Source organism: Boleophthalmus pectinirostris, unplaced genomic scaffold (genome assembly GCF_026225935.1).
Source record: "Boleophthalmus pectinirostris isolate CB_2022bp ecotype Guang Dong unplaced genomic scaffold, ASM2622593v1 HiC_scaffold_3, whole genome shotgun sequence".
NCBI classification, from domain to species: Eukaryota; Metazoa; Chordata; class Actinopteri; order Gobiiformes; family Gobiidae; genus Boleophthalmus; species Boleophthalmus pectinirostris.
In genome coordinates this window covers 23,817,659-23,836,562 of record NW_026571299.1, presented here as the reverse complement: position 1 = coordinate 23,836,562, position 18,904 = coordinate 23,817,659, and the positions used below count along the sequence as shown (strand labels likewise).

At 40.6% G+C, this 18,904-nt stretch overlaps 1 protein-coding gene across 1 annotated transcript in view; it reads left to right on the top strand.

Annotated features, from left to right (window-relative positions):
• The window catches only part of LOC110158704 (inositol 1,4,5-trisphosphate receptor type 1-like), a 264,915-nt gene that overhangs the window by 152,115 nt on the left and 93,896 nt on the right, over window positions 1-18,904 (top strand). The window contains 2 exon segments of the mRNA XM_055160081.1: window positions 5,793-5,922; window positions 8,399-8,583. Coding sequence (XP_055016056.1) covers window positions 5,793-5,922; window positions 8,399-8,583 — 315 coding nt within the window.

Below are 18,904 nucleotides of genomic sequence, written 5' to 3'. Positions count from 1 at the left end.
TCGCAATAAATATCGTATTATGAGATGTATTTTGTGAAAATATCGTACATAGAGATTTGGATATTGTTACATCCCTAATCATGAGTCTCCCCACCATATCGTGAGCTTTCCCAGGATATCGCAATAAATATTGTACTGTGAAGTTCAAAATGTGACAATATCATATCATGAGACTTGGATATTGTTACACCCCCTTTTTGTGAAATCCGATTTTTTTTTTTGCCAGGTCGTTCACATTTCCAGTTAAATGTGACTCCAGTGTGAACTTTAAACACCCCAAGTGTCCTACGTGTGCACTGGAGGACACGACAATGTCACATACAGTGAGCGTGCTCTGTGTTTACAGAAGTCGCCTAAACATGGAAGCAGCATTGAGCACCTGAAGATTTTAAAGCTGCTGTCATACCGGAGCCAGAATATGGACAGTTTATTTGTTTTAAAGAGGAGATTGAGAAGGAGAAGGACGAGGTTTTTGGTCATAGCGTTTTGTGGGGCAGTGGCAGCAACGTCCATAGAAAGGAATGTGTGGGTGCAGAGTCTCAGCCAAGAGTGGAGGGATTGATCTGCGCTTCACTGCTTCACTCACACGGAGTTCAGACACAATTTTTGTATGACGAGAAGAACGTTTGTGTACATTTGTGACACGTAGGTGGGATGAATGTGACCTGGCCGTTCAGACTGAAGTCGCAAAAGGTCGGATATGTATCGGTTTTAGGAGCACATACCAAAGTGGCCTGGGTCACATTTGAAAAAATCGGATCTGAGTCGTTCAGACTGTCATTAAAAGATCAGATAAAGGTCACATTGGGGTGAAAAAATCGGATTTGTGTCACTTCAGGTTGCAGTCTGAATGTAGCCTAAGTGGCATGGTGTTCAAATGAAATCCCAGCAGCCCTGAACAGGTCCTAGGGATCTTCTTAAACAATGGTAGGCGGCTGCAGGAGGCAGGATTGGCTAAGTGTAGAAATGCCCCACCAATCAGGGACCAGGGCTCTCACAGCAGAAATTAAGAGGGACATCCAAAAGAAATTAAGGCCTCGTACACACTATACATATTCAAGTCGTTTTCGCAGTGTTCGTTCACACTAATTGAAAATGGCTCCAGAGACGGAATGATCTGATGCCACCAGCTCCCACGAATTCATCTGAGTACAGATCTGATTTGGCACTGTGTGGACGCCTGAAAACACTGATACGCTGATGTAGGTCTGTAAGCTGCAAAGTAATTCACTGCCAAAACACTAAGAGGCTAGAATATATGTCCATTCATATAAACGGTCTGTGCGTACAACCTGCAGACTTATAATCTCTGAAAAGTTTCACATGAACCATCTCCAACATGGTAGAAACACAGAACAGACTCACCATCAGCAGAACATCCCTCTGTCACAGAAAGAACACTCATATTCCACTGAGTCGTGTCCTTTAGTCCGACAGAAGCTGAACCACATCAGCGCACAATAGCGAGCTGTTTTTTGCAAATTAGCCATGCAGTTTTAAGTTCCGTTTCTGTAAAACGTAAACAAATACGCTCAAAGCTGTGTGGATAGGGAAGACTTGCGGACATAGAAACAACATGTCTGGAAGCAGATCTTTTCCGATACGGTGATTCGTTTCAGTGTAAACGTAGTCTAAAATACACACAAAACAAGTCAGAGAACTGGAGAGCTGGAGGCCTGGAGCCGTAAAACACCCTCACTCCAGATTGGCTCTTTGTTGCTATGATACTCGCCGTCAGAATTCCAAACTCTGCTCCAAATCCGCCCTTATAACCGCTAGCCTCGATTGGCTTCATTTGACTGGGTACAAACGCAATGGGTGACACCACGCCCCTTAGTTCACTACAGTCTGTGTTTGAGAGACAGTGAGCTGGTGAGTATGAGGCTGAGCACAGAGCCTATAGTGACCTCTGTACTGTGGATCAAACGTGGGTCCCAACACGGCACATGGCGCAGGTCTAATAACGAACTCTGGACGTCACTGTCAGAGGAAAACGATACGGCTGCTCCCTCCTCTCCTTACGCTGGCTCGATCGTGGGGGCTTATATAACCCGCGTGTCGCCCGGACCACCCGCTGGCCCTGACACCGTTTTACACGTAACCACGAAACAAACAAACAACAAAAGCCTCCTCCTCCTCTTTGGTAGCACTCCACCGCGTCTCATGGGAGGTCTGTCGCCATAACAACGGGCGGTCGTGTCTCGTAATGATTCACCGTTTTTGAGTTTGTGTGGAGGTCTGTTTCATAATCGGACCAGAGCAGCAAAACAGAAAACAAAAATGGAACGTTATGAACCCGAAATCGGTGTTTCTCAAACTGTGGTACATAAACTCTTTCAGGTGGACAGCTCTTCAGTTTGTGGGTTTGACAAATGTAGATTCCGTTTTACCCACTTTTTGTTCTCCTTTGGATCATTTCTTGTTTAGAAATACAATGGGAATGATGTAGTCCACTTTTAGACCTGGTTTACTTCAACTTAGACAAACTTTATTGATCCACAAGGGAAATGATTTGGACACAGGAGCTCACACATCACAATATAATATAATAACAAAGAGCAAAAAATAAAACATGGTAATAACAAATAAGCAGCAAAAAAGAGCAAGAGACAGATGTCAAATAAGACATAATTATGTAAATGTACAAGTAGAGTAAAACTGAAAAATAAGTAATAAAATATAAAATCTCAGCTTTATACAAAAGGTCATAGGAAAACAATTCACCCTTATGTGATACATAAGGGTGAATTGTAGGGAGTATTATCTGTTCCATAAGAGTGAGTTGGTGTACACTTGTAGGGAGTATTATTTGTTCCATAAGGGTGAGTTGTTGTACAGTTGTAGGGAGGAGTATTATCTATTTCATAAGGGTGAGTTGTTCTACAGTTGTAGGGAGTATTATCTGTTACAGTATAAGAGTGAGGGTGAGTTGTACAGTTGTAGGGAGTAGTTTATCTGTTACATTAGGGTGAGTTGTACAGTTGTAGGGAGTATTATCCGTTCTACATAAGGGTGAGTTGTACAGTTGTAGGGAGTATTATCTGTTACATAAGAGTGAGTTGCAGTACAGTTGTAGGGAGTATTATCTGTATACATCTTATAGTATACATCTTCATGGAGATGGATACATTTAATGCCATATTTTGGAATTTTATAGCCAAAGGAACAATATCTCCATGGAAACAAGAAGGCCAAGTAAGTTATGTCTGTGCAGGTGCAAGCTCACTCAGAAGTAAGGACTCACGCAAGTTTTTCAGGGTAATAAAAACATTTAAAAAGTACTTTAATTTTAGTCTGTTTTTTGGTTTAAAAGTTACACAGTGGGGCTTTAAAGGTGCAGTATCATTTTTTCTAGTGTCACCAGCAACTCCCATATACAGTAAATGTTATTGCCTTGCCTGAAATGTTCCACAATATCTTTAATTTATTCAGTTACAGCCATTCTCATTGCTAAAAAGTACCTGGGTTTTTCAAGGTCACATGCTTGTCGCCATGGTGATTGACAAGTTCTATGGCATATTGTGGAACATTCCAGGCAAAACAACATCTCTGTGCAGAAAATAAGGTTTTGAACTCTTCGCCTTCAACAGTTTTCAATTTTTATTTCCTGGTTGAAAATTATGATCACGCTTGGGAATTCCATATCTGTTTCATAACTGTTACCTAGCAACCAATTTGATTACAGGAGCAAAGCTGAAATTATTTGACAAATAAAAATATAAGAAAATATCTTAATATTGGGCTCAAAAAGTGTTTATTTTATGTAAATTCTGCCAAACTTTTGGACAGAATTCTCCCTAGTGTGGTGTCATCAATGTGGAATTCTCTAGAATAGAACTCGCAACTTACTGTAATTTTCAACATATTTTTTAACTTTTCCTCAAAAATATATTATTGATTGGTGTAAAAGTTTTACAGCAGGTATTATCCCACCAAATTAAGTCAAAATTAGAGAATAATCAAAACTTGTTATGCACTTTAAAACTTGAACTTATGCCCCTCTAAAGACTAAAAATATGTTTATGGAAATGAGGTGACATAATGTGTTTTTTGTAACATCAACATTTCATTTTTTGGAGTGCAGGACCCCACATTTTGTCATTGCACAGTGAACATTATAGAAGGAGATTGGAGAGTGTGGACACGTGTAAATGCTACAACTGAAAATAAGAGGTTATATTTGGTAATAGCTCACAGACTACACAGAGTAAACATGTATCAGACCACCAAAAACACAATAGAATGTGACTCGTGCTGGTTACATAACACTTTAAACAAACTTTGTGTCTGATTTTAGTGGCTAAAATAAAAACAGAAGAAGTATGACATTACAGTGAATGTAGAAGAGGTGGGACCAAGTTGTTGTTTTGCAAGTCTCAAGTAAGTCTCAAGCCTTTGACCTCAAGTCCGAGTCAAGTCCAAAGTCAAATACAGGCAAGTCAAAGTCGAGTCTCAAGTCACTGGCCCATAAGTCCAAGTCAAGTCCAAGTCGTCTGCTTTGAGCTTCAAGTCATTTCAAGTCTTTAAACCAAAGTGCTTTGGTTTTTGCCATTTGTATGTATTTTAAACTAAATTATACTTAAAAACTCACAGTATATTTATATATGAGTATTTATAGAGTATACAAGGGTTGTAGAAATTTTGTTATTTTTTTTCTTTTTATGACTTGACAAGATCTTGATGTGAATCATTACTGTCAGAATAGAAATAATTCAGATTTAAAAGTGCTTCTCAATTCTTCTCAAGTCACAGGCCTCAAGTCAAGTCCCAAATCAATGACCTTCAAGTCCAAGTCGAGTCCCAAATCTTAGTCAGTTTTATCAAGTCAAGTCTTAAATCCTAAAAATTTGTCACTCAAGTCTGACTCAAGTCCCACCTCTGCTATGTAAGAACTGTCTTTTCTGTGGGACATTTTGAAAAACATTGAAACCATTTTATAAAACCATTTGATAAAATATGATCCAAAATATTTTATAGTAGTGGACTGTCTTTTGCAATAATGTGTATTGTATGTGTGTACTAGGACTGCAACAAATACATTTACTAGTCAACTATGAAAATGTGTTGTAACTGTATAATGATCATTATCTGGAGTAAACAAAACCTTTTCATAACAAAGACAGGGGCATTATTAAAGCCATAGTATGTAACTTTTTTACTACCAAAATATGGACTGAAACAAAAGCATGTCTTCTCATTCTAGAAGAGTAATAGCAGAGTAATAAGTACAAAAACTTGTCCTTACTATGAGTGGCCTCACTTCTCCACAAACCTGACTCTTGGCCTGGGGGAGGGCCTGTTCCTGCTTGTTTCCATGGAAATGTTGTTTCTTTGGCTATAATATTCCACACTATGGCATAAAATATGTCCATCTCCATGGAGAATGTTCCAAAGTATGTTTTCATCTCTGTTTTCATGGAATCATGCAGTTGAGAAAGTTATTTACTTAATAGAAATAATCATGGCTAGTCGACTACTACAATAATATATAATATTTATAATAATATTTGTTGCAGCCCTAGTTATTAGTCAGATACGATGTTATGACCCTTTAAGATCAATGGTGGTGCTGCTAGAATGTACAAGTTGTTAGTTAAAATAATATTCATAGTAGTCAAGTTGTATGTAGTTGTTTTGTAGCATTGTCTTTATATAAGTAGTTCATTTAAATGCACAGTGTTGTTTTGGGGAAATCCGTTTGGAAACTCTTTGTGACTGGTGATGCATCTGTTATACAACCGCTCCCTGTCGTCACGGCGACATCACATCATTTCTATTTTCTGCTTTTTCAGGGCGAGGCGCTGAGGCAGATCCTGGTGAACCGTTACTATGGAAACTTCCGGAGCGGTGGGCGAAGGGAGAGTCTGACGTCATTCTCCAACGGGCCAGTGCTGGGCGCCGTGCACGCCAAGTCCACATCAGGTAGAATTACTCATCCGCTGCAGTGAGGAGGCGGGATACAGTGGTGTGATGTGGTGTGAAAAAGCAGAGTGAGAAGAGGAAAATTAAAGAGGGGCTATTATGCAAAATCCACTTTATGGAGCTTTATAACGTTGTTCCATTATCAAAACATGCCTGAAGTGGTTTCATCGTCGTTTGAGTGGTCCAGTGGTCTCTGCTGAACCCCATTCAAACCCTCCTTCTGTTCAGCAGCACAATATCGTCTAAACCTCAGCCCACAATCCTACGTCACCCATGGCCATTTTACACGAATATACAAGGGCATGATACAAAACAATACACTACAACTTCACAAACCTGACGCAAAGAGCAGTAGTTTCATTGGCAAAATGCACTGATGCGCTGATTTTGCTGAGCATAAAGAGCAAAGAGGAGGGGACATCAAAAACGAAACAGAAATGTCTTAAATATTTTTAGCTGATTTTTACTGTTCCGAGTCTCATAGTCTTGTATTTTTTATTTTTTTATTGACATTATTTTCCTTGGTCAGTGATTAAGCAGAATTACATTTGCCTAATTTTCCATAGCAGTTTCTAGTCAGGCTGGCGCCACCTAGTGCCTCCACTCTATTTCCTTTCTCTCCAGCCACTAGGTCAGGAATCAGAATACACTAGACGATTCGCAAAAAAACCCAGAAGTGCAAGTTCAGGTACCAGCCAATCAGCGAAGAGGCATATATTCTGTGTAGTCAACGATTCCCGAGATCGAGGATTTAAAGCCAGAACAAAGAGAATGTTTGGTGAATTTTATCAAGGGGAAAGACGTTTTTGTCCTTCTTCCTGCGGGATTTGGGAAAAGCTTAATATGCCAGTTAGCCCCGTTTGCAGCGCATTACATACGTCACGAACAAATAGTAGCGACTGGTTAATTGATAAAAAGTACCCGCCCACCATCGAGTAAACAAATTTTAACACTGCAAAGTCAGACGGTTTCTACGAAGTGAAACCGGCTGATGAATCAGGCTAAGCAGTTTCCACATGTCTACCGTATTTTCCAGGCTATTAGATGCGCTCTTAAGCCTCCAACCCCATCAAAAAATGACTGTGCGCCCCACAATCCAGAGCGCCCTATACACGAATCCATTCAGGTGTCCCAGCACGACTTCAGTAAACTACAAAGCCGCTTCGCACGCAAACACACACGGAGCAGACAGCGACCGCACAGCGAAACACACCCACACACACACTCATCACTCCACGCCGACGAGGAACGGAACAGATGAACAAACAGACAAAGCGAGTGCAATGTGCCACTTCTAGACACAACTGAACAACTGAGTCACTGCGAACACGCCGACAATCCAGCGGTCCCAGACAGCACCCTCCCTACACGCCACAACTGAACAAAGCCCAGAGTCACCGTGAACGCCACAAACAAAGTCCCACTGACCCATCCAACTGTTGTGTTTCCTTTAAAGTCCGGCGCTGTTTATTTGTGAAAAAAGTTCGAAAATAGACCATTTAATGACAGTGCACCTTATAATTCAGAGCGCCTAATAGCCCGGAAAATACGGTACTTAAACTTCTCATACTTTAAACAGACTAATTACAGGCAATAAATAGACTTTCTTTGGAAGGTAGGGTCAAATACACCTTTATCTCTTTTTAAGGTCAGGGGATTTCCTGTCTTTTGGTTTAATGTACTACTCTGAACGTTGTCCTTGTTATCAGCCGCACGCCCCTCTGGCCTTTGACCTCCGACTTTTGCGTGCGTAATAATGTCATCATAACAGCCGCTGCAGTATGGTTCACAGTGTGGTTCATAGTGTGGTTCACAGTGTGCTACGTGACTTGTAGGGTAGATCTGAGTCGAGGAGCAGGCTCACACACCGGGGCTGTTCCAGAGCAGCATATGGACCCGTTTGAGTGGAGTTGGTGCAATGAATGAGTGTGATATCTTGATGGTGAATTACACATACAAAACAAGTACACAAACCCCAATATTTACAAAGTGCAGACAGATTTTCTAAGCACAATGTCTTTTTTGTACAGTGTGTTTTGAAGGGCTCATATTACGCCATTTTCTGATCTATGTTATTATGTCGTTTCCTCGTCACAAACTTACCTGGAGTTTTGTTTTGTTTAATTTACACATGTTTAACACACAGACCCTGCAGATTGAGGATATATTCTCTCAAACAGAAAACACTGTTCCACCTTGTGGTGTCATCAGATACTAATCGAGACACGGATATAATACCACATAGTAATATAAAAGAAAATACTGTGATTTAAGGTTGAAAATCACGTTCTGTTGTATTTATTATTATCATGGTTTCAGAAATGGTATCGAGTATTTAATATATTCCTTAGTATCGAAATTGAGTTTGAAAATGTTAGTATCGTGACAACATTATGAGGGAGAAAATTCAGATTATTAGGAGCCACTACAGTCTCTTGTTAACAGAGCTGATATATTTGTTTGTCGTGTTTTCCAGCCCTGGTTCCGGGAGGCCTGAGCCGGGGGCAGATGAGCCTGGCCGAGGTGCAGTGTCACCTGGACAAAGAGGGAGCGTCAGACCTGGTCATCGACCTCATCATGAACACGAGCAGTGACCGAGTGTTTCAAGAGAGCATCCTGTTAGCCATCGCTCTGCTGGAGGGAGGCAACACCACCATACAGGTAACCACCATACACTTAACCCCCGTACAGGTAACCCCCATACAGTTCACCCCCATACAGATGACCCCCATACACTTAACCCCCATACAGATAACACCCATACACTTAACCCCCATACAAGTAACCCCCATACAGATAACGCCCATACACTTAACCCCCATACAGGTAACCCCCATACAGGTAACCCCCATACAGGTAACTGCATCTAAAATTTTATCTTTTGTTTTGTTGCTATTCTTTTTAATCACACTTATATTTATATAGATTTAAAAATGACAATATCTTAAAAATATGTTCATTATACATGAAGTCTAGATAAGCCATTTAGATGAGTGACTTGTTTTTTTTTTGCACTTTCAGTTTATGCAAATGAGTCATGCGGTTTTAAGTTTCTTTTCTGTAAAACATAAACAAATGTGGCAAAGCTGCATTAAAACGTTATAATCTCAAACAAGCTGATGTGGCTCTACAGTGGTTATGGTTTATATGTTGTAAAGTTGAGTTTATTAATGCAGAAGATTTTAATGAAGAATCTGCTTGAGTGTAGAACTTGTACAACAGTGTTTGGAAACGTTGGGTTTGATCTGTGCAGTGGATTGTGGGAAACCTCACAGCTCGTCACACTGGTTAGGAACCTTCTGTGCTAAAGGAGCTCATGGTTGTTTGTATTTTTCCTGGATATTATTAATTATATCATTTTTGCACATTTGTAAGATTATATCAAGAAAGCGGGACAGTGCATTTAGAAGCGGGACACTGATGTGCAAGTAAACACACTCACAGAAGTAATGACGATAATTGTAAATGTTATTACCTCCACCAAGGAGGTTATGTTTTTGCCGGCGTTTGTCTGTTTGTTTGTTTGTTTGTTTGTTTGTTTGTCTGTTAGCAACATAACTCAAAAAGTTATGGACCGATTTTGATGAAATTTTCAGGATTTGTTGGAAATGTGAAAAGGAAGAACTGATTTCATTTTGGGGGTGATCCGGAAGAAATCCTGGATTCTGGATCACTTTGAAATTTTAGTTAACATTGTGGTAAATGGGGCCAAACATTTTGTTTCTCAATATCTCGGTTAATTATTGACCAAACCCCATGAAATTTGACTCAGGGATGGACAATGGGATCCTCTTTCATATTCCAAAGGCTGATCCGGATCTGATCCAGAAGACTGATTTTATCGCAATTTATATAAAAAATAGGGGTAGTCCTTGGCGGAGGTCTGCGCTCTCTGAGTGCTTTTCTAGTTAAAACTTTAACAGTGACTGACATTAATAAAGTGAAAGTGCTGAATCTTGATCTCTGTTTCTCACCTTGCTGCCATTGTTGATAATTATTGTAAGAAATCATGAACGTGATCAGTGTCTGCACATAGATAGATGATTATCATGAATTGTTATTAATAATGTAGAACTAAAGCCAAACTGAGCACATGTGTGACTCAGTGCCCATGAAGCAGCTCTCAGTTTCAAAAAGCTTGGTGGCCCTTGATGTATACAAATAACCCCCATACAGGTACACTCACTTTAACCAGCATACAGGTAACCCCAATATACTCTACCAAACCAAACAAAAATTCAGGTACACTTAAACCATCATACCTGTCACTGCCATACAGGTACTCATTAACTCGAGAGGAGGTACAGTTAACCAACTTACAGGTACAGAAACATGCCCCATGTGAGCACTCCCGGCCAATCAGCACAATAATGACTAGAGGAGCAGATCCTAGTACGGCCGGCACTCTGATATCCTTGTATTCTTTTTACAGAAGCACCAAACTTAGAAATGGCTTATTTCAGTGACGCATGTGAAACGGAGGAGCTATTATTGAACTAAATCACATTTCTCTCACCTCAGACGAGTTTAGTGCTTTGCTCATTGATTCTGCAGACATCATACAGGTTTTCAGTTTTTCAGTCCCCTATGATATTTTCTTTTTTTCTTCCTCATAAGCAGCCGTATTTGTTTTGATACAGATGGGCCATGCGTGTCTGTGATTGGCTAATCCATCTGTCAATCACACCCATCTGACCTCCAGACTCACATCTTCGTAAAGTATTGAAGTATGTATTCTGTATTCCAGGCAGAGCAGAGCAAGCGTGGGGTTAAACCAAACATTTAAAAATTAACTTTGAGGATGTGCTTTGAGCATTTAAAAAAAGTAAATTTAACTTAACAAAAAATACATTTGGGAAGGTTTCATTTTAGGACAGAGTTGCAGTACCACAGAATGGCCACTAATCATTGTCCATGAAATGCTGCAGTGTTGTTGTGCATTGGTTATTGGAGATCAGGTCAAATTAGAACAAACAATGGATTTGGGCTTTGACCTTATTGTCACATTCGACACACGTTTATCGGTAAATCTTCACCCAGAATCCTTTGCTAGTCTAAACAAAGTAGCGCATCATAAATGCTGGTTTTGCTTGGCGCAGGATCTGGTTATGTGGGTCAGTGTGCCACCATAGTATCACATGTGCATCTCACCTCCAAACACCGCACTATCTTTCGCTCATAATATAGGCCACCGCTAATGATGTCACCAGGGAGCATATCGCTTTCATGTTTTGGTCACACTTAAAGGCGCTGTAGATGTGTCTGGAAAAACAGAACGAGCTCTTTTTAAACGGTTTACAGTGCTCCAAAGTTCTCCATCATTTACCGTTTGTATTCAGAGCATCTAAATTATTCACCGTGATGAGCTGATGAAGAGATTTTCACAACTTTCAGAGACCAAAGCAGAGTTTTGTTGTGATTGTAAACCTAACTAATTTACTAATGCACACTTCCTGATTATCAGACAATAAAATGTTTTAGAATCAGATGCAGACAGAACACAGTGAACTTATTTTGGCCTCAAGTGCTGCTAATACAGTATATCTGTACTGGGGCTACTATACTGAGTGAGGTACATTTTGCTAAAATCAGAGTTCTCATGGTCATAGAAATCCTGGAAAAGTCATGGAAATTGAAAATGTCATTTTCTAGGCCTGGAAAAGTCATGAGATTTTAGAACTTCCAGCGTTCTGTTAAGTTCTCATTAGAGTATTCTGATTATTTCCAAATGTTTGCGCCTTTATTTTTTTTAAAAGAGATGACAGTAAATGCACTGACAGGATTTTGAATGTTCAAAAACTATAATCCCAAACCATAAGGTGACTGGAAATAGTTAACATTTCATATTTAGCCCTAAAAGTCTGATCAATTCTACACTGTAGGGGCCGTAAAGTCATGGAAAATTCACTTTAAGTCATAAAAAAGTTATAGAAAAGTTTTGAAATCTTGTGAAAAAGAGTGGGAACTCTGTGAAATACATACAGGAGTTATTCAGGTACAGTTGTTATAGACATTGGGCTCACAGTTGTTCATATTAATTGTCTGACTCCATGGTTTAGTTGAATTTTAGACCTGGTGTAGCCCTAATTCAGGTTCATAATTTCGATGATAAAGTCCAGGTGTAGATCTGGTGGTACTCTGAAAAACAAATACTTACTATGCTTGGATGGGAGACCACTGAGAAAATCTGGTGCAAAAAACGTGTTTTTAGGCAAGACGCTTTAGCCGCATTGCCTGGTATGAATGTGCTCTGTAAAACTCTGTGTGTGGAAAGGAGCTGTATACATCGAATGTATTATTCTGATTATTATTATGGTGCAAGGACCTGCCTTAGATCATCTGTGCCAACGTTAGTTTGATGTTTAACGGTACGATGACTGAGTGGCGAGCTTGCATGCTTCACAAGTTCCAGGTTCAATCCCCGAGTTGCTCAGGCCTTTCTGTGTGGGGTTTGCAGGATCTTCCTGTTTCTGGGTGGGTTCTGTGGACACTCTGGTTTCCTCCATCAAACCAAAACACAGGTACAATTAAGGTTGTGCAATGAATTTTGATTGCTATTTTGATTTGTTTGTCAAACGATCTCCAAACTCATATAAACGATTTAAAGCTTAACAAAGTTTGTTTGGGGATTTTTTAATATAGAGATTGTAGAACAGCTGGATATATAGTTTATTTTGGACACATTTATGTTTTTCTATTTCTTATTTCATGTTCAAAGTTTATTTTATTTATTTTATATTTTATACATCGCAGAACTGCTCAAAGGTTCAGATTTGCAGCTTATATTTATTTAAAATTTTATAGTTTTGCGTAAATTATCAATAACAGAGTGTTGTTTTTTTTGAGAGAGAGCGAGAAATATTGAATAAATGCATCTTGTAACTAAAAATAATTGTTAATAATTGAATATTAATAATTTCAATATTGACCAAGATAATCGTGATAATGATTTTTTCCCGAGGTACAATTCTCCAGTGCACACACTTTAACCTTAATGTGGATAGGCCCAATGATTCTAAAATGCAAATTCCAAAACAAATTCTACTATGTATAAGAGTTATCTGACCTCCAGCATAATATTAATGGTGTAGAATGTTTTGATGTCACATGAGTTCAACCGTTTCTGCAGAATCACGTCTGTTCTCCAGTCGCATAAACGTCTGCAGTCTGTGCGCCATGTTGACTGAAGACAAACTCTCATCCTCATCATTTCAGACGTGAAATCCTCTGCCACACCTGTCTGCACACTCTTCATCTCTCCGCCTGTCTCTCTCTGAATGTCTCCGTCCTATCTACACCTCTCTTTCTGTCAATCTCTCACGCTATCCTCTGCTCCTAATCTTGCATCTCTCCTTCCCCATCTGCACACCTCTCAGTATTCTCTGTTCCTCTCTTCTTTTTCTGTCTCACCTTCTCCCCTTCTCACCCTCCTCTCTCTTGCTCTGTCTCCTTCTCTCTTTTCTCCTCTCCCCTCCTCTCTTTCCCCTCCTCCCCCTCGTCCTGTCTGTCTCTCCCCCTCTCCTCCTCCCCGCTGTTGTGTAAGTGCAGGGCCTTGCATAATCAGATTTGTGAGCGAGGCTCTTCCCACGGCGGCGACGGCAGCAGCAGCAGAGCCACAGTCACGTGATCCCAGTGTGTTACATAAGTGCCCGGGTGAATGAACAATGAGGAATGTCTCAGCCCGCTCTACATATCCTCTCTCTCTCTCTCTGTGTCTGTCTCTCTCTGTCTCTCTCTCTCTCTCTCAGTCTCTCTCTGTGTCTGTCTCTGTGTGTCTGTCTCTGTCTCTCTCTCTCTCTCAGTCTCTCTCTGTCTCTCTCTCAGTCTCTCTCTGTGTCTGTCTCTCTCTCTTCCTCTGTGTGTTTGTCTATCTGTCTCCTCTCTCTCTGTGTCTTTGTGTGTGTCTCTGTCTTTGTCTCTCTTTCTCTCTCTCTCTCTCTCTCTTTCCCTCTTTCTCTTTCTCTGTCTCTCTCTTTCCCTCTCTCTCTCACTCTTTTCTCTCTCAGTCTCTGTCTGTCTCTTTTGCTCTTTCCCCTTCTCTCTCTCTCTCTCTTTTCCTCTCTCTGTCTCTCTCATTCTCTCTGTCTCTCCTTCCCTCTCTCTCTCTCTCACTCTTTCGTTCTGTTTCTCTCTCTCTGTCCTTGTCTTTCTCTTTCTCTCTCTCTGTCTCCCTCTTTCTCTCTGTCTTTTCCACCTGTTTTCTATCTTCTTCTCTCTTTCTCTTTACCTCACTCTCTTTCATCCTCTCTCTGTGTTTGTCTTTTCTGTCTCTCTTCCTCCCCCCCTCTCTCTCTGTCTCCCTCTCCCCCTCTTCTGTCCTTCCTCCTCTCTTTCTCCCTCCCTCTTCCCCCCCCCCCCTCTTCGTGCCTCTCTTCTTCTCTCTTTCCCCTCCCTCCCTCTCTCTTATCTCTCTCTCCCTCCCTCCCTCTTTCTCTCTCTCTGTCTGTATAACTGGCTTAAACTGGGTCAGGCTGGCCGTGTGGATGTGGGGCAGTGGGGAGAGGAGGCGGGGGGACGTCTCTGTACAGTAAAAACAGAGTGTAAAATGTGAGCAGATAAACTCGGTTGATCTGGACTTTAAATATCTGTTGCATAACACGTTCACATTACACACGTTTGTCCAATTAGATCATTATGGGATGACAGCTCTAAGGATTCATTATATTACGCAAATCTGACTCCGGTGAAGCTTTAAGACGTGCTGCAATCCCGTCACCTCCTCAAAAACACACCTCCAGTTGTTTTGTTTCATTCACACGTCTGAGTAATGCTTTTATGCTTTTATTATTCTGTTTACATCTCCAAAGTTCAAAATGCTCTGTGCTTCCTTGTAATGTCACGAAGCGGTAGTTTTCTAGTTAACGGCTCCTTTTCCCTTCAGTTCAGCGGAGAGTGTCATTTCCAGGACTGAAAGAGAGCGTGAGAGACTTGATGAACACTAAACATCATCTCATCTGTTGTAGTTTCAGCTAAATTACTTCTTTCTGGTCAGATTGTGTTAAAACCAAGCTCAGATAAAAGTCTAACAAAGTCTCAGACAGAGCAGTGCCTACAGTTAGAGAGAGAGATGCTTTAATAAAAAAATAAATAAAAAAAAAAGCTCTGTAAAGTGTCTTTGTGACATATATCTGTGAAAAAGCGCTATATAAATAAAGAGTTGCTTACTTACTTACTTATTTACATACATACTTACATACGTATTTACTTACATACTTACTTACTTACTTACTTACTTACTAACTTACTTACTTACTTATTGATCCTTTGTTCAATTCAAGTTTCAAGGTCTCGGTTTAACAGGGAGGGTCAGCAGATCAGCAAAAGTGACCTTCCTTTGTGTCCTGCAGTGTCCAGGGTGTGCCAGATGAACAGGAAAAGCTTCATTCTTGCTCCACTCTGGTGATTCAGTCAAAGTATTTCCCATAGAAGGTCAGAGTATTTTCACTGGAAGGTTTTCTGCCATATTTGCTGCCACATACTAAATGATGTAAAAAGCCATATAATCTCAAAAGTCCATCACTAGTTCCTTAGCTTGCCTCTTGCACGTTCGTCATGGATACAGAAAAAACAAACTGTTTATTTCACACAATCCAACAGTCCTCACTTGTGTCGTGTGAACTGCACATGCTGCACCTCTTAGTTAAAATTCCATGATAAGATGTTCAAAACTGAGCTCAAAAAACAATAATTTAGCATCACATCCCCAGGGAATGTTGATGGCATCAGCTGCACGTATCAATATTTGCACTCATAGAAGTGTCATTGTTGCAGTTTTGTCGTACCATTTAAAAGTATTGTTGCAAATATTTTTGGCACAGGTCAGTCTTTGAGTACAGGTCAGGAAGGCCCACATGTATTTCCCCAGTACTTCCAGTACTCACAGTATTCCTAGTATTTACTGCAGGTGACTTTGGGTCAGTGTCATCACATGCCTCGCAGCACCTGTTATGTATCACATAACACTTCACTGTTCACACTTGACCTACATGGCAAAGGAAACTTGCACAATGTCTGCACTCACATGTTTTATTGTAGTAGAGAACAGTAATGTGACTGGACTGGCTCGGATGTCACTAGAGCGTTTGATCATTGTTCTGTACAGGCGAGGAACATTCACTGACATACTTAAGAAGCTTTTAAACATATTGTATGTTTCTAGTAGCATACTTTTACTCCTACTTGAGTAATAGAGTCTTAGTTGAGAAAAGTTTTGGTTACTCTTCCTACAAGTGACAAAAGCTTTCTGTCCACATTCTAAAATAACTTGAACATTTGTGTTTGTTGCAGCGCTGCTTCACATATGATTCAGTTTGTCTCATTTTTGTGTGTACACTTTGAAAACACCAGATTTTGTACTTTATTTAATGTTTATCATCCTTCCATTACATTATGTTACATTACATTTAAATGATAATACTGCTCTTACTTGATTAGTACTTTTCCCAAACACTTTTTTGTACATCTACTTGAGGAATATTATTTCGAAGTAACGTTACTTTTACTTTAAAATGTATGTTACACTAAAAATTTTGACTACTCCCTCTCTGTTGCTCATTGGACCGCTCTATAAACTTTGTAAATGTTGGGCGCAGAATTTCAACCGTTGACCTAGAGCTGTGTAATTAATCACACTTTAAGTGATATTTATCATTTGAAATTGTTAATGATCAGCTTAGGTCCTTGTAAAAATGCTAGGGAGACAGCTTTCCCTCGAATGTACCGCAGTATGACATTAAAATCACGTAATTATAGGTGTTTTTTTACAACCACCTCCTCGGACATCGGCCCTGTAAATCGGCATGGTGCTTCTCTTCGAGGAAATAGATTCGCTTAACATCATATGGCGTAAAATTCCGGGTGAAGCAACATCATCTCCATGGTGACGGACTCTCCAGCCGGAAGTTTACACAGTGCACCTTTTTTTGGGAGCAGATTTTAAAACTTTAGAGGAGATTAAAGAAACCTCAAACATGCCCAAATCACTCTAAATATAACAACTTCTGAGGTGAAAGAGAAAGAGAAACCGCTACAGCGTGGTAAAAAGTTGATGTTGCATTAAAGGTCATTGTTATTTCCGTTCGTATGTCGACCACTATTAAATGTTTTCGTGATCTACACGTGCACAAAAGCGTTTCGGAATTGGGCAACATGCATTTCCACTCCGTCTTGGCGCCGGTAGAGCAGAGAGAGGGAGGGCCCAGCGAGCAGCACGCTCATAAATAGCTCTTACATAACCCAGCTTTGTCGGTGCCAAGTGGAGAGGAGGGGAGAGAGGGAAACGCTTTGACCTTGTTTTTCAGTAATGGCCGCCACCACCTCTCCTCCCTCCCTCGTTCCTCCCCCCGTCGTCATGGATACAGACAGACTTTGGTGTTTACTCGACTCCAAAGGGGAGATCCACTGAGTCCAGTCCTGGCTCTCGTCTTTTATATATTATCTAATTTTTCTGTTTTTTTTTGGTTTTTTTTCAGTCCGTTTCCTTGACCACGATGTGCGTAAAACATTACATCACCTGAGTGCTCCTGCTGGAGATACTTGGCCCTCTCTCCGCACTAATGAATGGTCTGGGTAAAACGTTGAAACTAGAATAATCTGAACTCTCACAAGAGGTCGATCCAAACTAGATAATAAGTAAAGGCGATGTCAGTGTTTTCCTTTGTGTTTCCTCATTCTACAGATATTATCAATGACTATTATGTATGTGCACTGACCTAGTTTTAATTAATAATTAGGTATGTGAAGGACGGATGGAATATTATTAAGATTGCAGTAAAATGCATTTAGCTTTTGAAAACATCTCTATACAAAGAGGAAACTGTAAAGCCGGGCGATTATTGACCCTTTTTGCGGATCGGGCCAAGTTTTGGCTTCATCGTGTGTCGAGCTTCATGTAGTAAACATGGGGTAAAGAAAACCGATTTATACCTCACGACCAGCTCCAGATCGACATTCGTAGGTCGGAAGAAAATCAAACTTGTTTGAAATTCAGTCGCCTCTCGTGAGGGTTTCGCTCTGTTGAAGTCGTTCCACGAGCCCATTTGCCAGAATCTGTCAGACTGAGCATGTGCAGACACAGAAGTGGAAGCAGGATATGAGGTTGTGGAGGATGATGTCGGACCGGCGAGTGTTTTGGACACAGGACATGGAGGCGCAGCTAATCGAGCAACACAGAACACAAGTTTGGTGGAAAACTTGAGGCTACTTACCTCCAGTTCCCTCTGAAGAACTGACAACCCGTACTGCCCACGTCTGCCCACGTCTGCCCACGTCTGCCCACATCTGCCCATGTCTGCGCAGACATTTCTTTGACCAGATTTGTCGCTTTGTCTTTTTGGGCTTGTCTGCGCAGAGAATTGCACAAATTGCCAAGGCAGCACGTCTGTTTTTTGCCTGGGTCAGCATTGTGTCTCCTCACGTCTGTGGTTTTCTAATTCTGTGGTTTTCTTCTTTGTGGTTTTCAGGCAGGTCGTGTTCGAGCATTGGTTCGTACAGTGTGAGAACATGATTCGTGAGCTGTGAACTTTTAAACCCTGTGATTTGGTCGTACAGTTTAAGCTGGGGCTGAGTGACACGACCGAAAATATCGCACAGTGTACACCCGGCATAAACCAGCCATGTCCAAACTATGGCCCGTGGACCAAATGCTGCTCTCAGACAAATTTTTCTTGGTCCTCAGGCTTCCAGGTGAATTGGCCCAAATTACCTTGCATCAATCAAAAATGAATGAAGTTTTTTGAAAATCTACCTTGATAAAGTTAATGTTTAATATTTAGTGTGTGATGAAGCATGAATAAAGTCTGATGGCTCATTCTAACGTGTTAAACATGCACATATTTCAATTATTCACTGTACTGAGCACCAGTCTACAGCCCTTGAACAGCCCTCTGCTTTGTCTGTGTTTAGATATGTGGCCCTAGATGAAAAAGTTTGGACACTCCTGCTGTAAACCTAAGATCACTTTTTAAAATCGCACTTGTCTGTT